At 48.7% G+C, this 16,530-nt stretch overlaps 1 protein-coding gene across 6 annotated transcripts in view; it reads right to left on the minus strand.

The window, feature by feature from the left end:
- LOC119194212 (dedicator of cytokinesis protein 3) overlaps window positions 1-16,530 on the minus strand; it is a 41,927-nt gene that overhangs the window by 13,039 nt on the left and 12,358 nt on the right. For 3 of the 6 annotated variants that reach the window (XM_037448380.2, XM_037448378.2, XM_037448382.2), the window contains exons 3-26: window positions 15,973-16,013; window positions 14,158-14,213; window positions 11,888-11,984; window positions 9,199-9,347; window positions 8,701-8,785; window positions 8,456-8,497; window positions 8,097-8,251; window positions 7,862-7,943; window positions 7,565-7,625; window positions 7,192-7,339; window positions 6,725-6,813; window positions 6,369-6,494; window positions 6,083-6,210; window positions 5,793-5,955; window positions 5,502-5,608; window positions 5,171-5,342; window positions 4,640-4,737; window positions 4,320-4,403; window positions 4,080-4,180; window positions 3,924-4,005; window positions 3,362-3,532; window positions 1,315-1,507; window positions 719-846; window positions 166-312 (exon numbers count right to left, since the gene is read on the minus strand). In XM_037448380.2, coding sequence (XP_037304277.2) covers window positions 166-312; window positions 719-846; window positions 1,315-1,507; window positions 3,362-3,532; window positions 3,924-4,005; window positions 4,080-4,180; window positions 4,320-4,403; window positions 4,640-4,737; window positions 5,171-5,342; window positions 5,502-5,608; window positions 5,793-5,955; window positions 6,083-6,210; window positions 6,369-6,494; window positions 6,725-6,813; window positions 7,192-7,339; window positions 7,565-7,625; window positions 7,862-7,943; window positions 8,097-8,251; window positions 8,456-8,497; window positions 8,701-8,785; window positions 9,199-9,347; window positions 11,888-11,984; window positions 14,158-14,213; window positions 15,973-16,013 — 2,705 coding nt within the window. The remainder of the gene's footprint in view (window positions 1-165; window positions 313-718; window positions 847-1,314; window positions 1,508-3,361; window positions 3,533-3,923; window positions 4,006-4,079; window positions 4,181-4,319; window positions 4,404-4,639; window positions 4,738-5,170; window positions 5,343-5,501; window positions 5,609-5,792; window positions 5,956-6,082; window positions 6,211-6,368; window positions 6,495-6,724; window positions 6,814-7,191; window positions 7,340-7,564; window positions 7,626-7,861; window positions 7,944-8,096; window positions 8,252-8,455; window positions 8,498-8,700; window positions 8,786-9,198; window positions 9,348-11,887; window positions 11,985-14,157; window positions 14,214-15,972; window positions 16,014-16,530) is intronic. The other 3 variants (XM_037448379.2, XM_037448381.2, XM_037448383.2) reach the window with 2 other exon arrangements.

Genomic DNA, 16,530 nt, shown 5'->3' on the forward strand with positions numbered 1-16,530 from the left:
CAAAATTGTTCTTATTTCAACTCTCACCATGTGACAGATTTGGAGAGAGCGTTTTGGTAACCTAAAGGATGGTGAAGCATTGCCCAGCCCTGAGGAGGATGCAGAGGGGGGAGCAGACAGGAGGCAGCAGGGGGGGTCGTAGTAGTCGTATTGTTAGTTACTAACAGTGATCTCCGCGGTGCACTGCGGACAGCGTTGACCCCTTACCGCCTCCTGCGATTGGCTTTTGCTCATGATGGACAGCAGGGTCTGCAGGAGGACGTCGAGCAGAGACTCCACCATCACCTCCACCTCCTCCTGCACCGAGGTGTCCTAGAGGAGGACGAGGAGGAGTAGCTTTAAGGAAACAGATATATCTGGTGGAACACTTTGCTCACATTTGTTTCACCTTTTTTCTCATCACATTTTAATAAAGGCAGCATTTTGATGTCCTCTATTAAATGTGAGTGAATGGATTTAGTTCATGGAAAGGATTCATTTTTTTACATTCCAGAACAAGTGGTTCAAATATGTAAAACCTTAAATCAAAAATGATCCTCAGAAGGGTTTATGTAACTTTTGGGTCACAGTTTGTGGCCGTAAAAAGTGAATGATTCAAACACAAGTGCCCACACTTTTATTTCTTTAATTATTGTGTTCCATTTAATTATGATCTCGCTGAACTTTAGGTAGCGTTTTTGTGTGCACGGGTATCTTGGTGTGTGTTTGTGCGTGTTACCATTGAGCTGCTTTTGATAATAGAGAATATGGAGCTGAGAATTCCAGAGCAGATGAGCAGCTCCTTCTGCTGCCTGAGATGCAGATGGATGTGATGCAGGACCACAGGGAGCAGGACCCTCCGCGACTCTGAGCAACACACACACACATTTATTTAGCTGTGGTTTTGATGCTAGTTGTTCCTGAACATCCGTTCTGTCATTTAAGAAGTTTAAAAAGACATCCTAAGGAATGGTAGGAACATGAACATAACTGAGTGATTCAATATTTGTGTTTGAAGGAGTTACCAGTGTTTTGAATGCAGAATAAAGAGCTTCACAGCATTGAGCAAAGTTAATGAGGTCTAAATCTATTCACACAGCGGATTAGATTAGTCATAAATATTACCTGCTCAACATAAACTGACATCATATGTGAGGTTTAAAAGTGGAAATAATAAAGACACTACAGAAAGGCCTTGCTGTTGGTGACACATCTCCTCAGGTGTCATGGAACCAGAAGCTCAGAGTTGACAAAAATGTTGCAATTAGGTAGATTTGTCTTTTGTTTAGCGACCTTTATCACTTCATAAAAATAAGAGGAACCTGGAACCTTCACCTGGGAAAGAGAAGAGCCTGCTGTCCACCGTCCGGGCGATGGACTGCAGCTTGACCACGTCCATGGACTGTCCCATGTGCACCGTGGACGGCATGCTGCCCAGAGTGCCGCGCACAAACTCCGCCACTTCCTGCACCGTGAACATCTGCAGCAGCTCGTCGAAGATGGCTGGGAACGAGTTCAGCAGAGCGGCCTGAGGAGGACGATGAGATGTTCCAGAGGAGTGATTAAAGACAGAGAGTTAGATAATGGGCAGCCAGGTGAGATGTGTGAGTTTCTGAGAAAAGAAGACTTTGATCTAATAAAACCCAGGAGATCAGAGTTAGACTGAACGTTGTATTGGAGAAATCTCAATGACTCTCATGCACAATAATGAAAGAAAGAGTGACAAACATTGTTAGACATTAATATGACATTAAGTCACTGTGGCAGGAGAGTAATCAATACAGGTGTTCTTGCATCTTGCATTAGCTGTGACTCAAGTGTGAACTGACTCGTCACGGTGAGAACTGACTCGTCACGGTTTTGTACTGACTCGTCAGTGTGAAATGATGTGTCTTGGGGTGAACTGACTCGTTACAGTGTGAACTGACTTGTCACGGTTTGAACTGACTCGTCAGTGTGAACTGACTCGTCACGGTGTGAACTGACTCGCCACAGTGTGAACTGACTCGTCACGGTGTGAACTGACTCGTCACAGTGTGAACTGACTCGTCAAGGTGTAAACTGACTCGTCACGGTGTGAACTGACTCGTCACGGTGTGAACTGACTCGTCACAGTGTGAACTGACTCGTCAGTGTGAACTGACACGTCACGGTGTGAACTGACTCGTCACAGTGTGAACTGACTCGTCAAGGTGTAAACTGACTCGTCAGTGTGAACTGATGCGTCTTGGGGTGAACTGATGCGTCACAGTGTGAACTGACTCGTCAGTGTGAACTGACACGTCACGGTGTGAACTGACTCGTCACAGTGTGAACTGACTCGTCAAGGTGTAAACTGACTCGTCAGTGTGAACTGATGCGTCTTGGGGTGAACTGATGCGTCATAGTGTGAACTGACTCGTCACGGTGTGAACTGACTCGTCACGGTGTGAACTGACTCGTCACAGTGTGAACTGACTCGTCAAGGTGTAAACTGACTCGTCACGGTGTGAAGTGACTCGTCAGTGTGAACTTACTCGTCACAGTGTGAACTGACTCGTCAAGGTGTAAACTGACTCGTCAGTGTGAACTGACTCGTCACAGTGTGAACTGACTCGTCACAGTGTTAACTGACTCGTCAAGGTGTAAACTGACTCGTCACGGTGTGAAGTGACTCGTCAGTGTGAACTGACTCGTCATAGTGTGAACTGACTCGTCATAGTGTGAGCTGTGACTAACACGGTGGTGCAGAAACATTGGTCGCAGATAGAGGACGTTGAGATGAACGTTGCAGGTGGAGCTGAGCAGTGGGTGCTGCAGGTGCAGCAGGGGACCCGAGGAGGAGGTGCAGGACCACAGCGGTGTGTGTGAAGCTTCTCAAAGAGCTGAACTGTGATTCCAGGTTGACACAGGGAACGGAGGGCTGTGGTGTTCATCCCGATGTCTACTTACTGACAGTGGAGACGGCCGCAGAGCGTTGGAGCTCCAGGCCTGAGTGCAGTTGGCTTGCCCGCTGCCAGGAGCCTGTCCTGGGGGGGGGTGCGGGGCTTGGCCCAGTGCGGGGGCTAGTGCTAAGGAGGCAACAGGCCCGTCACCAGGGGCCTGATTTGGGCCTGGACAAGGCTGGCAGCCCTGTGATGTGTGGGTTTGGGGGGGAAGAGAACCGGGAGGGAAAGCAAGGACCCGAAGGGTGGAGCAAAGAATCGTGGGAGATTGACAGAGAAGGTGAGGAAAGGATTTGAGGAAAGGTTCCAGGTACATAAAGGAGATAAAGAGTAAGATTAAAGCAACTAAAAGGGGAAGGAAAGTATCTCGACTACAAGAATGTAATTAAATATTTAGATTAGTTTTGTCTAAACTATAAATTGTTTCTTTTAAAGTAAATCTCTGTGTTTTTTCTCACCTGTGTGAAAATAAGGGTCTCAGAGTTGCGGCTGTCCAGGCTGAGGACGAAGCGGATGGACTGAAAGAGCTCCTGGACGCTGGAGCGAAACTGCTCCTCCTCCATTCCGCAGGTGGCCCGAGAGTAAAGGATCCGAGACTGGATGATGAACTTAAAGAGATACTCCAGTGCCTGAGGGGGGTAGAGAGGTTGTGTGTGGGACAGAAACAAGTAGGAAGAGTCAAAGAGAACAGATTGTTCATTTGAATTTCTCACAACTGCCAATTCATGTTTTTTAGTCGTAATTAGTGAATTCATTCTTAAGTCATGGACAAAATCCTGTCCACGGTGACCTTGGTCTTTGACCACCAAATCATAATCAGGTCGTCCAGAGTCAGAGATTTGTGTTAATTAAATTAAATCGATCCCCTCCAGCTGTTGATATCGTGTCGGAAGGCAACAATCAACCTGAAGACTTATTCAGTGTAAAGCAGTCAGCTGGTACCAGCTGATTAAAATAATTGGACTCAACTGTAGAAACGTGTGAAGCCAGAAGAACAATGAGGTTGGTGGACTCACGTACCCTCATGGCCTCCTGTATGTGGTCCTGTCGGACCACCTCTGCGGATCGGTCCATGTACCACTTGAGACAGCGGATCAGCTCCCTGAAACCACCGCAGGAAATTATGACTTTTGATGATTTTTTTAAAGGGAGGGCAGTTTGTTGGGAAACACTCACTTGTAAGCCAGTGCGCCTGCAAAGTGCTTCTGGATGTACATGTCCATCACCGGCCTGAAGTGGTAATATTTACTGTCCCTGAGGAGGTTTATAATAAACACCTGAGAGAGAAAGAGAATAAAGAAATAGTAATCAACAGTCATATTAAACGTTACATAACATTGGCTTGGTCTGTGCCTTCTGAGTCTCACTAAAAGTTAGTAAACTAGACTTCATCTGCTGCTTCATCGGTGGACTCACCAACGACTGGAACACCAGAGGTCCGTATTTGTCCGTGTTGTCGTCCAGGATGGAGAACAAAGTGTCCAGAATGTCTTGTAGAAACTGTGACAAACACACACAGCGAGTTGAAGTCATCGAGTTGAGTTATTTGAGAGATTAATGCAACATATGTGCTGTTAATGAAAGGAATGACAGGCGATCCTTCAACATGCTCAAACCCTCTCAGGTATATTGTTTTCACAGATTTCTTCTTTTTTCACAGAAAGATAATTAAATATTAAAAGTTGCCCGGCAACCGATTCACACCTCATGATCATTCCTTGAAAAAAGAAGCTCACCTTTACTATCTCCTCTCCGCTGACATGTCTCAACCTGCCGAGGATGTCCATGACCCGTTCTGGATGGGCCTTCCACTTCAGCAAGGCCAGCAGGTCCACTGGAGGAGAAGAAGCATGTTAGGAAGACACAAACTGAAGTGTGATGTGACCCCCGGGAAGCAGCGGTCAGGCCTCCTATGGACCCTTACTCACACACCAGGGTCCACCATCCTGTACATCCCAATGACAGCCCATATAAGGTATGTGTCCATCCTGTACATCCTAATGACAGCCCATATAAGGTATGTGTCCATCCTGTACATCCCAATGACAGCCCATATAAGGTATGTGTCCATCCTGTACATCCCAATGACAGCCCATATAAGGTATGTGTCCATCCTGTACATCCCAATGACAGCCCATATAAGGTATGTGTCCATCCTGTACATCCCAATGACAGCCCATATAAGGTATTCATGTCATTGGGATGCACAGGATGGACACATACCTTATATGGGCTGTCATTGGGATGTCCCCTCATCAGCTGCGTACCGTTCTGAGTGAGCTTGGTGGAGGAGAGCTGAGTGGAGATCCAGAAGTTCTCCTTGGCGCTGCGCTGGAAAATGAGGCTGGAGGGGATGCTGGGGCAGCTGTTGAAGTCCTCCTTACAGCAGGGCATGCCCAGGTAGAGGGCGTGGTTACTGAAGGTGGTGTTCTCATCGCACTGAGGACCAACAATGGAACATGTTACTGTACTAGATGTTAAAGTGAGCTCCTCTGCAGAGAAAGGTGCCGTGTGGACAGAGGTGAATGGAGCATCTAGCTGCACAGCTCGTGCATCATTGGTAAAGAACTGAACGGGGCAGCGACATTTAATTCTGACCTTGTAAACGTAGAGATCATGGCTCTCGTCTGAGAGGGTGGTTCCATCCTCCCTCATCAGAGGAGTGAAGGAGAAACCAAACAGCTTCTTCTCTCCTTTGTCCTTCGCTGTGGAGACGTTGAAGACAGAGACATCCGGTTGGTTTGTGTGATTCTGAATTGATTCATCTGATTAACATTTCTTATAGCACTAGGTACCCAAAGACGCGTTACAATGACAGGAACAAAACCAGAAGAAATAAACAAATAAACAAAAGTAGAACTGGGGTGGTGTCATTGTGTGAGGACTCACTGGAGCAGTGGCGGAACTCGAAGCGCAGGTGGGAGCCTCTGAAGCGGTCGATGGGGATGGGCAGCTTGATGACCTCGCTCCAGCGGGGGCTGTTGTTGTGGTAGAGCACGAAGGAGCGGTGCTCCGGCACCTGGGGCTCGCCCGAACCCACACTGATGCAGTCCTGCAGAGAGGGAGGGAGGGCCCGGGGGGGGGCTCGTTACTGGCGTTTATTAACCAGTGGTCATTAAAGCTTATAGCTGGAGGACGGACCCCTGAATGATAGGAGGGGGGGGGGGCGGGGTCCCTACCTTGAGGATCTCTCCGTCGGCGTACAGGACGTAGACGGTCACTTCGATGTTCTTCTGGACGCTCTTCCCTCCTCTCTCAAAGTCGCCGCGCTCCAGCGTCAGGTACAGGTCGTTACGGACGTCACCTGCTGGGACGAAAGCTGGCGTTACACCTGAGGGCCACGGCTTCCTCTGAGCCAAACTCAAATCAATGAATGGATCAAACCAAAAGAGAAACAATCATTCTAATGATTGCATTTCCCTTAACTACACTTTAGTGGTTGTGATGATGGTAGCCAGGACTCACCTGGCATGATGACATCGGGGAAGCCGAGCTTACGCGTCATGGACACGCCTCTGCTGAAGATGAGAGGATTCTCTCTGCGGACCTGATCCATGTCGCCTCTCAACAACTGGAGGGAGATGATCAGACCTGAGGGGGGGGGGATAATAAATAAAAACATACACCAGTGTTGTTAAAATAAGTGTATATTTAAAGTGGGCAGGTCCTGGGCCTCCTAAAGGTGAGGTCATATGATAATGATTGAAAAGCCTTTGTCTTCCTGATGAAGTCACGCTATCTTTCCTCTTCAACCCAAGCTCAGACCCCCACTCTCCTGAGTACGTGGAGTCAGTGACATCATCCGTAGAGGCCCCTCCTACCGTAGCTGGTGCTCGGCACCGTGTACTTGGTGCTGGACTTGCGGATGATGTTCTCGTGGATCTGGTACCACTCGTTCTCGTTGTTGCACCTGGAGAACACACCAGAGAAATGTCTCTCAGAGAGCTGCTGGTAGGAGGAGGTGGGGCTTCAGAAGGAGACCAGCAGGCTTCAGATTGTGGAAGGAGAGCTTTTCCAAAGGGACCCTGGCGAGTAAAGACACTCCGTTTCTGGTCCACAGGGGGCGCCAGAATCTACCCGACAACAGATCCCCCAGTAACCAACAAAAAGAAAATGACAAAGCTCCATATTTCTAATTAATATTTTCTAGTGACGTGGAGCCGGCTGAGTGCAGCTCATTTGTCCGCGAGGCATCGCACACACAAAGAGTTCCATCATGAGGAGCCCAGTGGGCTCCTCATCCCCACCGTGTGTGTGTGTGTGTGTGTGTGCAGGTTGGTGCACGTACGTGTACACCTTCAGGACAAAGTCCTTCTCCTCCTTGAGCTCGGCGATGGTCTGCAGCACGTCGCTCATGGCGAGGACAGCGCAGCCGTAGGGCCGCCGGTACTGGACGAGGGGGGGGCCCTTCTTACTGTCATTGAGCAGCATGCGGCCTGTGTGTGTGTGTGTGTGTGTGTGTGTGTGTGTGTGTGTGTGTGTGAGAGAGGAAAGACACAACATGGAGTCAGCAGTAAAACATCAAACTTTGTCTGAGACACAAGGAGAGAAGCAGGTGAAGGTAAGACATGTTGGTTATTGATCTTTAATATTCTATATATATATATATATATATATATATTTATACATATGTGCGTATATATAATACACTCTGGTCTCACCTGTTCTGATGACGTGAGACACGATGTAGAGATCTCTCTTCATGTCTTTGTTACTCAGGTCCTGTAGTCAGAGAGGAACAGGGTTTTAAGGTCGACCCCTCAACAGACCTACAGCCAGCTGTGTGTGTGTGTGTGTGTGTCTGTGTGTGTGTGTGTGTGTGTGTGTGTGTGTGTGTCTGTGTGTGTGTGTCTCTGTGTGTGTGTGTGTGTGTGTGTGTCTCTGTGTGTGTGTGTGTGTGTGTGTGTGTGTGTGTGTGTGTCTGTGTGTGTGTGTCTCTGTGTGTGTGTGTGTGTTACCGTGAACAGCGCACACAGCCTCTCCACCTTCTCCGGGTTCCTCGGGGCTCCGTTCTTGTTCAGCCGCACCAAGAACTTCTCACTGAGGGAAACAAAGACGCCGGCTTGTTTCATTCTTGCATTGACCTTTGACCTCAGGGGTGAAAAATATCCCCCTCTCCCCCCAACACACTTGTATACACTGCATGCATTGATGGACTCACACACATTCTAGCTGCACCCGTTCTGAAGGTACCTGATGGTCTTGGCTTCTCTCAGGTCGTACAGGGAGAAGAAGATGTCGGTGTCTTCTCCGATGCTGTTGTAGGTGAAGCTCTTCAGGTTGACCAGCAGATGGTGAGGAACCGGGACCCTGCAAGGCTCTCCGTGCCGCTGCCGCGTGCCGTCCCCCTGGAAGACACCACCCTACAGGTATTAATACATGGATTCATAGCAGGTGGCAAAGTATTAATGGTGGAGCAAAGTAAAAGTACACAGTATTACTTGTTATGTTGACAGTATTTTTAGAAGCTCAATGACATGGTTTCATTAAATATATATGTGTACATGTACACGTATAGGAGCAGTATATTTAATGTATATGTGGTACTTCACCTGTGTGGTACTTTGTTGAACACTGTGTCTGCTGGACAGATGCTGAGGAGGAGAAAACACAAGGTCACATCAGGTGATCCTCATCACTTCCTCTCCTCATCTTCTCACCTTGATTTCTCTCACTTCCTCTCCTCAGCTGGTTTCCTTCCATCATTTCCTCCCCAATTTGTATTTTAATTATGATCCCAGAGAGAAGCTGCAGCATAAATGTGTGTTTTTATAAAATATGTCTTAAACCATCCTACCATCTTATAAAGATCTGACACGCTGATGTGGTCTTCATCCACCATGTCGAACTCCTTCCTGGGAACCAAGTCCAGACCCAGATGTCTGAGGGGGGGGGCAGAGAAAAGGTCTTTTACTGATCGTGTGTGTTCCTTTGAACCTCCTCCTTCTGTGGTCCTCCATGATGAGGGTTATCGATTCATCTGATGTTAACGATCAGATTCTTAACTGAGAGAAAATAGTCAAAGCTCCTCATAATAATCTTACAAGTTACAATCAAGATATTTGTGTTAAAATAATGAAACCTTGACTTTGTGATCAAGCAGCTGTTTGTAAGCAGCTCTCAGAATCACAGTCACAGTCCAGCTTTCAGATCAATAATCTCTCTCTTCATTGGTTTCCTGTTTCAAGAACGGCTTCCTCCTGAAAGGGTTCCTGGCATCAAACATCTGAGGAGCAACGTACGGATGTGGTGTTATGTGTGTGTGTGTGTGTGTGTGTGTGTGTGTGCGTCTCACTCGTTGCCCCAGTCCAGGCGCACCGTGACGTGTCTCTTGACGTCTCGGCTCTGGTCCTGCGTCAGGTGACCCGAGAGGAGCTGCCTCCTCAGGTCGATCAGCTCCATCATCACGTGGCGCACCTTGTAGAACAGATCCACCTTGTGTTTCTGATGGAGGGAGACGGAGGCGGAGTCAGAGGTAACACACACACACGCACACACACACACACACTTACAGTATGCAGAGTGTGAGTGTGTCACATGTGGCTACACTGTTTGTGTAGTTAACTTCAGTGACTCCTTCCACCTCCTGCATGAAGAAACAATATACTTTTTTCCTTTTATTTAACTGCCTACACAACTTTATGCCCCAGTGGCATTATTCCAAATGCATTTTTAGTAGTTGCTTAGCAACAGCTAGAGTAACGCACAGCAGCACTCCTCAGCATCTGGTTGGTGGGACCAACGCGCCCCGAGATCATTGAGGACAAAGATTCACTTTAACTGCTTCTTCCTTATTACTATTTCCATCTTTTATCTGATTAAGGTGAGAGAAGTGTTGACGAGGTCGTATTAAACAACAACAACAACAACCACACAGTAACACCTGGTCCTTAAAGCCCACCGGACCCCCCACAGCATCCACCCACCGGACCCCCCACAGCATCCACCCACCGGACCCCTCACAGCATCCACCCACCGGACCCCTCACAGCATCCACCCACCGGACCCCTCACAGCATCCACCCACCGGACCCCCCACAGCATCCACCCACCGGACCCCCCACAGCATCCACCCACCGGACCCCCCACAGCATCCACCCACCGGACCCCCCACAGCATCCACCCACCGGACCCCCCACAGCATCCACCCACCGGACCCCTCACAGCATCCACCCACCGGACCCCCCACAGCATCCACCCACCGGACCCCCCACAGCATCCACCCACCGGACCCCCCACAGCATCCACCCACCGGACCCCCCACAGCATCCACCCACCGGACCCCTCACAGCATCCACCCACCGGACCCCTCACAGCATCCACCCACCGGACCCCCCACAGCATCCACCCACCGGACCCCCCACAGCATCCACCCACCGGACCCCCCACAGCATCCACCCACCGGACCCCTCACAGCATCCACCCACCGGACCCCTCACAGCATCCACCCACCGGACCACCCACAGCATCCACCCACCGGACCACCCACAGCATCCACCCACCGGACCCCCCACAGCATCCACCCACCGGACCCCCCACAGCATCCACCCACCGGACCCCTCACAGCATCCACCCACCGGACCACCCACAGCATCCACCCACCGGACCCCCCACAGCATCCACCCACCGGACCCCCCACAGCATCCACCCACCGGACCCCCCACAGCATCCACCCACCGGACCCCCCACAGCATCCACCCACCGGACCCCCCACAGCATCCACCCACCGGACCCCTCACAGCATCCACCCACCGGACCCCTCACAGCATCCACCCACCGGACCCCCCACAGCATCCACCCACCGGACCCCCCACAGCATCCACCCACCGGACCCCCCACAGCATCCACCCACCGGACCCCTCACAGCATCCACCCACCGGACCCCTCACAGCATCCACCCACCGGACCACCCACAGCATCCACCCACCGGACCCCCCACAGCATCCACCCACCGGACCCCCCACAGCATCCACCCTGCAGGAATCGGGACGTTTGTAACACCACGTTTCCATCGCGCTCGGTTTCCACATCTGGCGGAGGAGGAACGGCTGTTTCTTGTGTCTCGGTCTCTTGTCCCCAAACCTTAAATATCCTGTTCTTGATGACAGTTGTTGTTACTGTATAAATGCATTTTAAATAGCCTTCATTATTGTATTGGACTTTTCCAATGTTGATAAATTAATGCGCATACTAATTTTAATAATATCGTCATAAAAAATTCCAATAGAAGACCTAGTGATAAAAATATTGATAGTCCCCCACCGCCCAGACCACACCTGTCCTCCCCTGGTCCTTCAGCAGGTCCTCATTGTCTCCTCTGCCCCGCTCAGTTCCCTTCTGGTTCTGGTCTTGTGAGACCTGGACATGCTTTACTCCGATGTCCCTCTTTGCCACAGTTAAAAGTCTTGAACTTCACCGACTCCTCCAGGAGGAAAAAAGCTCTGCTTTTCTGCATGTTTACACACAGATGTGTGCGGCTCATTTTTGTACATCGCACAAACAAAGAGGACGGACTGAAAGACTGGAACCAGAGGGACAGCACGCATGGACGCACACAGGACACATGTGTTCTGTTAATGTGTGCGTTTGTGTTGCTTTCTGCTCCGGTGCCTTCGTCCTCTCTTTAAGCTTCGCTGCCTCCGAGCATCAGTTTACTGACAGTTGATCCCCAGAGTCTGAAGGCCGACCATTTTTTTTCCTTAACATTTTTCAACCTAATATTTTTGGACTTTTTGTTCCATGACATGTGGCTCGTCCAATCAACTGCCAGGGATTTCATGACCTTTAACAAATTCCAATGACGGTTTCTATGAAAGAAACTATCTGGTGGTATTTAAACGCAGATTAAATTAAAGTAATTAAATATGATTTTGAACGAACAATGAAGATAATCCTCTTTGATACATCACATAAGGAGGAACTTTCAGTACGTACACGTCCTGTTAAAGAGCCATAAAGAAGAACCCCCCCCCCCCCCCCACTCACCACGTAGAGCTGCTTCCATAGTAAGGCCCACTCCTGCAGTGTGGACGACACCTCGGTCAAAGTGGGGTCCTCCAGAGGAACCACGGTCTCATGAGGCCTGGGGGGCGGGTGGGGACAAAGGCGCTTTGTTAACGGGATGCAGACGTTCTAGTGAAACACAACATCACACTCGGAGAGTCACACACAGGAAGAAGTGGCCGTGGTCATGGCGACATTGTGGTCACATGGTATTCGGGCTCAAGCTTGGTTATTACATCGTGGCCATCTTGGATTACAGCTGTGGCTATCAGCATGTAGCCCCTGATTTATGGTGTTTGCACCATCAAGCTGTATTGAAAAAGACTTTAAATTAGAGATTACAACCATAAACCATAAAATGTTTACAATGTTTACTGAGGGAATAAATTAAATTAGAGTCATTTCCTCATAGACGTCTATGGGAGCAGAGGAGTCATCCTTCTAAAGCCCTCTGAGCTACGTGCCAGCATGAATAAAGTGTGCTGTAATAAACAGATGACCTGGTTCGAGGTCAGCTGTGTGGTGTTTCTTTTTTGTGAACTGTATCTCCATGCAGAGAAACCACAGAAGAAGAAGGCCCAGCCTAAAGCCTCCAATGACGTGATCTTCAGCGGCGGAAGCTTCGTCCCGAATGAACACAAACATTTGTTTCCACTCCTAAAAACACGGAGCCGATGGTCATGTCAGCTGATCGTCCTCCACATTAATCCCTGAGACATGATGTGGCCTCTTAAAGCCTCGAGGAATCGCTTGTTTTCTGTAAAAGCTTTGGCTTCAATCGTTGAAGGAACAAAGGGCGAGTTGTGTCTCGTAGCCTCCGGACGCATTAGCATGTTAGCAAAAGGAAAAGGGCTGGCTGCTGTTAGCGGATCGCTCCTCTTCTGCTGCTTTAATTCTGTTTTCATCATGATTCCTTCGTGTTGCAGTGACTGAGACGTCTTCCTCAAACATTGAAGGCCGAGGAGATTAATAAAAGTAACAAAGTGAAGCACGACTGATTGACAGGTCTCTAATAGACCATAAAGCAGAGGATGCTTTAGGGCGGGGCTACACGCTGATTGACAGGTCTCTAATAGACCATAAAGCAGAGGATGCTTTAGGGCGGGGCTACACGCTGATTGACAGGTCTCTAATAGACCATAAAGCAGAGGATGCTTTAGGGCGGGGCTACACGCTGATTGACAGGTCTCTAATAGACTATAAAGCAGAGGATGCTTTAGGGCGGGGCTACACGCTGATTGACAGGTCTCTAATACACCACGTCCATGTTTAATTTCAAATATATATATGTAAGTAACTAATTAAAAAACAGTAATTAGAAACGCACCACATTAAACCTTGAAGTAAAGGCTCTGAATTCACCCTGATGTTGTCGTACATAAAATGATCTTTATATGTAACGCAGTGAGATGCTGTGATGCTCCCAGAGAGGAAGGGAATCAAACCGACAACCTCGTGGTTAAAGGATGTCACGTCTGTGACCTGTAGATAAAACTTAGGATCTGAACTGGGTCCACCTGGGTCCACCTGGGTCCACCTGGGTCTCTCCTCTCGGCACCTCAACACGGAGGCCCACAAACAGCTGACTCAGAGTCAGTCTCCTCCTCTTCTGTCTCATGAAGGATTCATGGTGCTCTGATATTCCAGGTGGAACTCAGATGTGCTCGTCTGTTTCTTTATGTCCTCACGCTTTCACCGGTTACACAACGCAATACACACACACACACACACACACACACACACCAGTTGTACATCTCATGCCCTAAGTCCTTGTTCCTCAGAGGCTCCTCTTGGACCACTAAAGGATTCACTAGATCAGATGAATGTACTCAGGTCTAATTAAACCTCTGATGTAAATCAGACCGGATTAATCTGCAGGTCACAACCAGTACGTAAATGTCTTTGAATACGCAGGGCAACAGAAACCAGGAGGTCCGTCCACTATTTAGAGAGAAAAGACCAGCCATCGCCAGGGAAACGGCTTCAGCCACAGGATGAAGAAGAAGGAGAAGAAAAAGAAAGAGAAGAAGGAGAAGATGGACTGGAGGTCTCATAGATACGTAGATGTGCTCAGGAGCTCCTCCTCACGCTTCAAACTTAACCCTTGGGTCTCATGCCGGGCGAGTAGAACCTGGAACAATAAAGGCTCTTTTCCTGAAGAGCATCTTGTCTTCATAATGATCCCACAAGATCAATGGCATCATACTCGTTATTGTCTAGGAGAGGTAGAGGTCAGAGGTCGGTGAACCCACCCTCTGTTGGTGATGACGGCCTTCTTCAGGTGGACGTAGCTGGCTGGGAAGACTCCCTGCGGAGAAGGAGTCAGACACAGAGAGACATTAACGCCGCCGGGTCATCTGCAGGAGCTCAAGGAGATCCGGTGCCTCGCTGTCAATCAGCTGTTGAGACATAAATGATCTCGTCCAGAAGAAATCACCACAAAACAATCACCAAAACAGAGAGCTGTCACTCAGCGTTAGGCCCCGCCCTAAAGCATCCCCTCTTTATGGTCTGTTTGACTCTAAATGGACCTTCATCCACTAAATGAACATCATGCTGCATTGAAGAAGACTTGAAACTAGAGACTGAGACCATAAACTCATGTTTACAATGTTTACTGAGGGAATAAATCAAGAGAGAAGTAGAGTCATTGCAGTTTTACCACTGAAGCTTCTGGACCAATAGATGAGTCCTACTCTGACAGACATCCAACGGGTGCAGAGTCTAGTTGTTCCGGTTTGTTTTCTTATCAGAAAGTTTAAAGGAGATCATTTTAAAAGCCACACAGAGGAACATAAGGAAGGAGACAACATGAAAGGAAGGAGGAGATGAGGGAGGAGGAGACAACATCACAGGGAGCAGGAGACGAGTTGTTAGGAGGAGGGACCTGAGCAGTTTACTCCTGACAGTCAGGAGGGAGGCATTAAAAACCCACGCCAGTTAAAGCCCTGTTATATTAAAAACACTTTTAATATTAAAAACACTTTTAATATGGAGCTGCCAGCACTCATGAGCTTTTATCCTCGTCAGCTTAATGTGTTCTGAGCATCTGGACCCGCTGACCTCCAGCACCGCTCCATCTAGGTCAGAGGGCAAAGGTCATCAGGGCCATTATCGTGATGAGCTCGTCCTTTATCGCGTTGCTTCTCTTCCGTCTTTCTATCTTTCCTCCTTCTGTCCTCGAGGACCCCCCCTCCCCCTCCGCCCCCCCCCCCCATATGTTCTGAGCTCCTCCCTCTTGGTGGAAGCAGGAAAGGAGGACAGTTGAATAACAGTGATTACATGACGACTTCCTCCTCTGCTGGAGTAGATAGGGTCAGGGTTGGGTCTTCGGGGCTCTTTTCTTTTTTACTGAAGAGTATTTTTTTGACAGATGACCGGATTCTCTCCCAATTAACGGGCTGGTCCCTCCTGACACACGTTTCCCAAACGTCACACACGCGTTAGAGGAACTATGAGTGGACTTCAGGAAGTGAACAGGAGAAGCTGTAATAACGCAAACAGATTCTTCTTCTTGATCAATGATGTTCATTTAGTAAATGATGGTGCATTTAGAGTCAGACAGACCGTCAAGCAGGGGATGCTTTGGGGCGGGGCTACACACTGATTGACAGAATGTTGGATGCCTCGTTGAAACATGACCTGCGTGATCAATAGTGATCAGAATACATGATGAAAGCAGCAACTATATGGATGATAATCACACATTTCATTTCCTCTGAATTATTCACTATAAAAGCTTCCCTTATTCTTTAATCTCCATTTTTATTTCCTATACATTTTCCACGACAAGGGTTATTTCCGTGCTTTTATTCTGAAATGCAAGCACAGCTTTATTTGCAGCTCGTGGTTCTCCTTGAGGTCGTGACTCTGATGTCACTATTTGACCACAAGAAGAAAGCGGCGTTTTGTTTTCCACGAGCTCAGAGTCAACTGTGTGAATCTAACAGAGATGCAGAAGAGAAGAGAAGTATTTACATGAAGCCTCCTTCTCATCACACAAGCAGAGAGACGTTTGTCAGAAAATGGGAGGGGTCTTTGAGTTGGAGGCGGGGCTTCTCTCTTACCTTGACGTTTGGCTTCCTGGTGGAGAACCCTCTGTACCAGCCTGCAAGAAGACACACACGAGTCAGCAGCTTTAACCCCACCAGCAAAACCCGTCAATCAATGAAGTGCCGACGCTAAAACCTCCCATCATGCACTGCAAGCTGGTCAGTGAGAGGCTGCTTCAACCTGCAGAAACCAGTTCAACAGGTTTAACACTAAACCGTAAAATAAGAGGCTACTTTGTGGTGTTTGGACGTGTGGACAAAGCGGTGGACGTGTGTGAGACACATCGTCAGGAGGCTTCCTGAAGGAGGCGAGATGATAATCAGATAATCACGTCTCACCGAATCAACACATCCAATTTCTCAGCAGTTCCACATAATCTGATATGAATGTGGAGACGAGGGTCTAATTGATAATCCATTCATCACCCTCTTTAAGACGCCCGTGTTTACTCCCAGTGTGTGTGTGTGTGTGTGTGTGTGAGCCAGTGGCCTTAAAGGGGCAGTGCACATGTGTTACTGTACAGAGTGGAGCAGAGATGAAGGAGCAGCAGTAATAATAACAGGGTCTGCTTC

The sequence above is a fragment of the Pungitius pungitius genome, chromosome 8 (genome assembly GCF_949316345.1).
Source record: "Pungitius pungitius chromosome 8, fPunPun2.1, whole genome shotgun sequence".
NCBI classification, from domain to species: domain Eukaryota; kingdom Metazoa; phylum Chordata; class Actinopteri; order Perciformes; family Gasterosteidae; genus Pungitius; species Pungitius pungitius.